The sequence below is a fragment of the Mesitornis unicolor genome, unplaced genomic scaffold, assembly GCF_000695765.1.
Source record: "Mesitornis unicolor isolate BGI_N332 unplaced genomic scaffold, ASM69576v1 scaffold38643, whole genome shotgun sequence".
NCBI classification, from domain to species: Eukaryota; Metazoa; Chordata; class Aves; order Mesitornithiformes; family Mesitornithidae; genus Mesitornis; species Mesitornis unicolor.
Window position 1 is genome coordinate 1 of NW_010176018.1, and position 7,404 is coordinate 7,404.

The 7,404-nt window shown below is 59.4% G+C and overlaps 1 protein-coding gene across 1 annotated transcript in view; it reads left to right on the forward strand.

Annotated features, from left to right (window-relative positions):
* Window positions 1-493: 493 nt before the first annotated feature.
* The window catches only part of PHKA1 (phosphorylase kinase, alpha 1 (muscle)), a gene marked incomplete at its 5' end in the record, with an annotated part of 17,305 nt that continues 10,394 nt past the window's right edge, over window positions 494-7,404 (forward strand). Inside the window, 12 exons of the mRNA XM_010181634.1 lie at window positions 494-541; window positions 1,123-1,291; window positions 1,657-1,739; window positions 1,951-2,031; window positions 2,428-2,526; window positions 2,632-2,778; window positions 3,082-3,135; window positions 4,610-4,732; window positions 4,828-4,923; window positions 5,576-5,683; window positions 5,864-5,942; window positions 6,372-6,506. Coding sequence (XP_010179936.1) covers window positions 494-541; window positions 1,123-1,291; window positions 1,657-1,739; window positions 1,951-2,031; window positions 2,428-2,526; window positions 2,632-2,778; window positions 3,082-3,135; window positions 4,610-4,732; window positions 4,828-4,923; window positions 5,576-5,683; window positions 5,864-5,942; window positions 6,372-6,506 — 1,222 coding nt within the window. The remainder of the gene's footprint in view (window positions 542-1,122; window positions 1,292-1,656; window positions 1,740-1,950; window positions 2,032-2,427; window positions 2,527-2,631; window positions 2,779-3,081; window positions 3,136-4,609; window positions 4,733-4,827; window positions 4,924-5,575; window positions 5,684-5,863; window positions 5,943-6,371; window positions 6,507-7,404) is intronic.

A 7,404-nucleotide genomic window follows, 5' to 3' on the forward strand; every position in this document is an offset into this window, starting at 1 on the left:
GGGCTGGGACTGGGCCGGTGGTCCGGGGGAGCCGGCTGCCACCCCCGGAGGGCTGGCTTTTAGCCCAGCTGTGGCTGAAAGGCCGCGGGAGGCTCTGCAGAGAGAATGGAAATGGGGCTGTCCGGAGGTGCGGGGACAACGGGAATGAGTGGCAGAGCTCACTCTTCCCGAAGCACGCTGAAGCCCAGCCGGGGTGCCCAGCCCTCTGGCTCTGGGGTGGCCTGGGGACGCAGCCCTTCTCCCAGGGGCTGGGGAGCTGCGTCCTGCAGTCATGCAGCCCCTCCCCGTGCACAGCACAGCAGCTTGGTTGTGCTGGCAGGCCAAGAAATCTTGCTTCCCTCCCCTATTGCAGAGGGAGCAGAGGCCATGGAAATGTGAGCAGGGGCTCTGGTAACAGCTGCTGGAGCCCTGCAAAGGTCAGCAGCCAGCTGGTCCTGAGTCAGGGCTTCTGGCTGTGTGGAGATTAACAAGGCTGTTTTCCTTGTTCCTGCAGAGTGTGGTGAAGCTGATGCGGGGGTTGCTCCAGTGCATGATGAGACAGGTAGGGACTGGGGAGCGCGTCTGAGAGTCGAGTGGTCTCCTCAGAGCCCAGTTCTGCCACAGAGGCTGTTGGTCCGAGCTGTGCCAGCTCTCCCCAGCCTTCCCTGTCGAGCAGGGGGAAGGCTCTCTTCTAGCAAGCCTTGAAATAAGCTCTGACTTGGCATCTGTCCCTGTTGTGATGGAAGTCCCAGTACTGTGGGCTGGTGGCCAGTGGAGCCTTTGCCAGCTGCTCCCCATCTTGTGGGCTGTCTGTGGATGAGGGCATTTGGGGTAACCCTTTGCTTTCCACATGGTGCAACTGTGGCTGTGGTCCCTCCCATGCTGCAGCCCTGCACTGGGGGGGGGGGGCGCGGCGCCCTGGGGTCCGCGCCCGCCCCGCCCCGGGGGGGGGGGGCGTGTGAGCCTGTGCTCGCAGCCTCGGTGCTTGGAGGGGCTGAGCCCAGGGGCTGTAGGGTTTCTGCCTTGCCAGGCATGGCTCCATGCGCTGAGCTGACGGCATGGGGCAGCCCTTGGCTCTGGGGCTGGCAGACCTCTCTGGGGACAGGGTTTGATGAACCCCTGCATCTCCTTGCCCTTCTCAAGGTGGACAAGGTGGAGGCGTTCAAGTACAGCCAGAGCACCAGGGACTGCCTGCATGCCAAGTACAACACCCACACATGTGCCACCGTGGTGGGGGACCACGAGTGGGGTCACCTACAGATGGATGCCACTTCCCTCTACCTGCTCATGCTGGCACAAATGACGGCCTCAGGTGATGCTGTTGCAGGATGACGTTTCAGCTGTGAACATGCTCCAGGGTTCTCCACGTTCTCAGTTGGGATGCAGCTTCCTGAGTGTCAAGCTGCTGCAATGGCCTCCCCGATCTCACAGTTTGCTTATGCTTACAGCACCTGAGGTGGATTTGGGCCCCTTGGTGCCCATCTCTCTCAGAGCCCCCATTTGCCTGAAGCCCCAGAGCTGCTGTAGAGGGGGGGGAGTGGAGATGGGAGCCGAGATGTGGCTCCCATGGGACAGGCATGCAGTGAGGAGGAGGGGGCTGGCCTGGGTTAGTGCAGCCCTTTCCTAGGGTGCCTATGGGCTCGGAGTGACTGGTGTGAATTCCTCCCCCTGCTTCAGGCCTCCACATAATTCACAGCCTGGATGAAGTGAACTTTATCCAGAACCTTGTGTTCTACATTGAAGCAGCCTACAAAACTGCGGTGAGTAGCCTGTGCTGGGGAAGGGGAGCGTGCTGCAGGGGTGCAGGGGGTGGGCTGGTGCCTCAGTGCAGCTGCGGGTCCCTCCTGCGCCTCAGTGAGCAGAGTCCCTTGGCACCCACCACATCCTGTGGGTGGGATTTGGAGGCTTTCTGGGTGTGCTGTGAACTGCTGCCTGCTCTGACGTGTCGCTGCCTCTTCTGCCTCTGTACAGGACTTTGGGATATGGGAGCGCGGGGACAAGACGAACCAGGGCATCACAGAGCTGAATGCCAGCTCTGTTGGCATGGCCAAGGTGAGCAATGGAGAGCTGCTGGGGTGCACCGGTGGCGTCATGCTGCTTTTTTACAGGGAAGGCTGGGCACATTGGTCTATTTAAGCTCAGTGCCCCGTGCATTGAGAGTTTCCTGGAGAGGAACACCTTTCTCCTTCTGGACTGGGATAAAGCTGTGCCCCTCTTTTGCCTGAACTGGGAATGAGAAATTAACTGGGGTGTGTGGCAAAAATTTCTGGGTCCCTGTTGATGTGGCTTTGGAGATGTGGTTGGGCTCTGGCCAGAGGTGCTCTGCAGCCACAGCAGGGTTTAAATTTGAGCAGTGCATTACACAGAGGGGCTGATACAGGGTGAGAGCTCCTGCAGATGAGCAGTGCAGGGGAGAACTCACGGCTCTGGGTCTCGCCCTGCTTGCAGGCTGCCCTGGAAGCGCTGGATGAGCTGGATCTCTTTGGAGCAAAGGGAGGACCGCAGTCGGTGATACGGGTGCTATCAGATGAGGTGCAGCACTGCCAGGTGAGACCTGCATGGGCTTCACGCCATTGCAGGATGAACTGTGATCTGCTGGGGTTGTGGTGTGAACCCTGGCAACTCAGTCACCTCTCCTTCCCCTTTACCCAGTCCATCCTCCACTCGATGCTGCCTCGGGCCTCCACATCCAAGGAGGTGGATGCCAGCGTGCTCTCTGTCATCTCCTACCCGGCATTCGCTGTGGAGGACAGCGAGCTGGTGGAAATCACCAAGCAAGAGATCATCACAAAGCTGCAGGTGAGCAGCTCTGCCCTTGTCTCGTCCTTCCCAGGAGACAGCTGCAGTCCAAACTGTTGTAGCCCTTCTCTCAAAACGTGCTTTGGGAGAGGGTGCTAGGGCATGTCCTCTCCCAGTCTCTGTGACCTGTGGCAGGGGTATGCAAAGAAACACAGCCCTGGACTGTGATCGTGGTGCCTGAGCATTAGGCGAGTCAGTGAGGGGATGTTTGGCTGGAGGAGACCCCCCCCCATGCTTCTGCATTGAAGGTGTGAGGTATCTCATGCTGTGTCTCCTGCTCAGCACCTCTTTCACTGCTTTCAGGGGCGCTACGGCTGCTGCCGCTTCCTCCGGGATGGATACAGGACCCCCAAAGAGGTGAGCGTCCCCAGCCCTGCCACAGCTTGAGTGCCAAGCAGCAGCCGCCCTGGGTGCAGTGCCAAGGCTGTGGTGGGGAGCACTGGGAAGATGGAGAGCCCTGAGTAGCCCCAGGCAGTGTCATGGGTCTGGGCAAGGCTTCCCGAAATGCCAGAGCCTGTTGCAGCGGTGGTACATCCCACCCCCGCCCAGAGCAGGTTACTGGCTCTGCCTGCATCTTGGGACCTGATGGTGTCGTGCATCTCTTAGGCTGGGGCAGGACGGCACCACTGCCCCATGTGGGAGCTCTGCCGAGGTGGGGTCTTTCTCGGCTCTCCCAGGGCTGCACAAGCCCTGAGCGTGGGCTGGAGGCCTGTGGAGGTGACTGTGCAGTGCTCTTCCCTGCTGGCCTCTGCTCTGCTGCAGCACTGGAGGTCACAGAGCTGCTCCTGCCTCTTCCAGGACAGCAGGCAGCTTGTGTGCTGCCACACTGGGCTCTCGGCAGAGCGAGTGGAGACTTTCTGCTGCTGCTTTGGGAAGGCAACAGGAACATTTTATAAGAAACATTCACATTTCATAACCATAGAACTAGGAAATGGTACTTGGTGGCTCTTAAATAATCACTGGCTATTGGGCCTATAACCTGGTGGGGCTTTGTGCACGAGTGCCTCCACATGCTTCTCTGCTGTGCCTCGTCAGACCTGACCATAATAGGCAGCGTGTGGCTGTGTCTCTCCAGAGCCAGAGAAGAGCAGCAGCATCTCCAGCCCAGCTTTCCCAGTGCTCACAAGCTTTGCCAGCGTGCAAAGTCACGGATTATTTCTGGGGGGCACAGGAAGGGCAATGGTGCCTGCAGAGGCACTGGAGCTGGCTGGAGTCAAATGGGAGCTTGGGAGCTTGTGGCCGGTGCACAGGCACTATGGAAACGCCTGCTCCTGTGTCCCCGCTGTGCTCTGCCTGACAGCCTGCAGAGGCCAGCTCTCTCCCTTCTCTGCAGCAAACAGAGCAGTGAGCAGAGAGGATCGAGCATAGGTCCCGTGGCACACTGCACTGTGCACAGGATGGTGGGAGGATGTGGTGAGGGCAGCTCTCCATCCTGAGCACTGCCCTTGTGTCAAACTCACACCGAATGGCAGGAGGGTCCCTGCTCTCTGGGCCAGCCTGGTGGTGCTGCAGGAGGTGAAGGGGACACGGGTGTCCCCAGTGCAGCCTGGGGTATTGTGCTGTTGTACAGGCTCTGGGGTGATCTCCCAGGGACTGGGGGTCTCCCTTTGCCCAGGAAGGCTGAGTCCCTTTGGCATCAGAGCAGGGGCTGGGAAGGGAATGTCTGATGGAAGGGACGTGGCCTGGAGGTGAAGCTGCTTTTTGGCGCTGTCTCAACCATCCTCTGCAGAGGGACTGGGAGGGCATTTGGGGCTGGGGTCTCGGACAGTACGAGCCCTGTCAGTTTGAGGGGATCCTGGCACCCTGCCTTTCTGTCACGGCCCCCGTGCAGGACCCCAGCCGCCCCTACTATGAACCTGCTGAGCTGAAGCTGTTTGAGAACATCGAGTGTGAGTGGCCTCTCTTCTGGGCGTACCTGGTCATTGATGGGATCTTCAGTGGAAACATGGAGCAGGTAAGGGAGGCAGGGCCTGCCAGGCCAGTGGGGAGGGAGGCGTAGGGGAGGATGCAGGGACTGGACCGCAGGCAGATCCTCTTCTCTCTCCGCAGGTGCAGGAGTACCGGGAAGCCCTTGAGGGGATTCTCATCAAGGGGAAGCATGGAGTGCGCCTGATGCCGGAGCTGTACAGTGTCCCACTGGATAAGGTGAGCAGGGCTGAGCTAGAGTGGGAATGGGAATATCTCATTACCAGATAATGAGGTTTTAATTGCTTATTGACCCAAAGTGTTGGTAAAGCCGCATATGTAGCGTATGGAAAACACATGTAAAAAAAGCGTGTCTTGGAGCTGTTATAAAGCCATGTTGGACAAATAAACTGCTCTTTTTCCCCAAAGCGTTTCTTGCCTCCATACACAAGGTGTTTTGCTGACAGTCTGCTGGCCTGGAGTCGGAGTCCTCTGAGAGCTCAGGACACGTGGACCTGGGCTGAGAAGGTGGTGCTGAGCTCCCATTCAGTGGTGAGGGTGTTTGTGTGAGAGCCTCCTGGAGCCCAGGTGGTGTAGCAGAGATGGTCTCCCCATCAGCATCCCGGAGCAACGCCCTGGGTTGCTCGTTCCAGGGGGCGGCTGTGCTGGGCACCCAGGCAGGTCCGAGCAGCTCCTCTGTTGTCTGACAGCTGCCTGGGGCAGTCATGGGAAGTGGGAGGAATGTAGCCAGGATGTTTTGGACCCTCTGTGGCAAATGCTTCAGTAGGCTCTTGCTTTAAGCCTTTAACAGCTGGACTTCAAAGTGCAAAGGTGCTTCCTTCAGCATCCTGTGTCTGCTGATCCGTCCCTGACCTCCTGACTTGTCTTCCAGGTGGATGAGGAGTACAGGAATCCCCACACTGTGGACAGGATACCCATGGGGAAGCTGCCACTCATGTGGGGGCAGTCCCTCTACATCCTGGGCTGCCTGATGGCGGAGGTATGGTCACAGCTGGCGCTGGGGAGGGCTGTGGGGCCAGGCTCTGAGCTCTGAAAGGGCAAACGCTGTCGTACTAAGCCACCTGCCACAGGGAAGTGGGTTAAAGGTGGGATGTCTGCAGGCATCGCTTGTGCTGCCCTGCCATGAAATGTGCATCTCCTCTTACCTCTCTTTCCTCAGGGGTTTCTGGCTCCTGGTGAAATAGATCCCCTCAACCGCCGGTTTGCCACTGTCCCCAAGCCTGATGTGGTGGTGCAAGGTGAGGGCAGGGGACCGGCCCCAAAGCCCTGGGCCTGGGGACTCTGCCCATGCAGAGCTCACGGGGTGGCTCTGGGGTGACTCCGCTTGCTGTGTGGCTGCTGCTGCAGCCGGGCCTTGGCCCTGGCAGGGTGGGTATGAGACTGGGTGCGAGTCCTTCCACCCCACCCTGTGCTGCCCCATGGAAATATCATCTGCTACAGCCTCCTCTGTAGAGGGGCTGGCAACTGTCCTGCCCTAGAAAGGCTTGGACGTAGAGACTGTTAGGAGGAGCAAGGCAGACCTCTGCAGTGGGAACTGGTTCCCAAAGGGACCCCAGACACCCACCTCTATGTGACATGGCACCTTGTACATGTCTCCAAAGGCCAGGGGCAGCGCTGTCACCACCTTGTGCCCCCACAATGCTGAACCTGTCCTCCTCCCTCCACAGTGTGCATTCTGGCAGAGACAGAGGCGATCAAGGCAGTCCTGAGGAAGGAGGGCATTGATGTGGAAACTGTGGAAGACGTTTACCCCATCAGAGTGCAGCCTGCTCGCATCCTCAGCCACATCTACGCCCGCCTGGGTGAGCTGGGCTCCCTGCTCCTGCAGCAGATGGGGGGCAGGAAGGGTCTGTCCCGTCCCCTGGCTCTCCTGCTCATAGATGCCGATGTGCTGCCCCACTGCTCTCTGCCTGGCTGATGGGGGACCTGCCACCTGTTCCTGGGCCTGGTAAAGCTACTCCTGCCCAAGGGGTGCTGGGGTGACAGCAGTGCTGTTCAGGGCGATTCTGAAAGGGGTAAAACTTTGGCATTGCAGTTGTTTTCCCAGGGACAGACAGAGGCTCTGATCCAAATAGGATGGACCTGGTGCAGGCAGGAACTATCTTCTGTTCCTAAACTCACATCTCTATGGGGAAGGCAAGCCAAACCCCAGAGAGGGGTCCCCTGGCAGCCCAGGAGGGATGGCTGTTGGTGTAGGGAGGGGTGGGCGTGCTCGGAGCTCTGCATGCTTGTTCCCCGATGCTGCAGCCCTGTTTCCTGATGCTGCGGCCCTTAGGGCAAGGGACTTGTTGTGCAGGAGCTGGAGACCCAGCCTGGGCTGTAGGAACCTGATCCACCATAGGCTGCAGACAGTGGCTAATTTAAGCCACCAAAAGGCCAAGTGTGACATGGGCAAAGGGGGCAGGGGAGCAGCCTGGCAGCTGCCAGGGCTGATGTGACCCAGGGGCGATGCTGCTGCTGCTGCACCATCCTGGGCTCTGGGGGTAACCCAGGAGTGATGGGAATGCTGGTAGGGCCATCAACTTTGGGGGAGCTCTGTGCAAGAGGAACCCCCTGGCCCTGCCCCAGCATCTGGCGTCCTCGGAGAGCTGGAGGTGTGGTGGAGGCCAGGACAGGCTGTACGCTACAGCAAGAGGCCCTGGGTGTCTGCAGCCCCAGGTAGCCAGGGGGACAGGGCACCACTGTCCCTTAGGGCTGTGC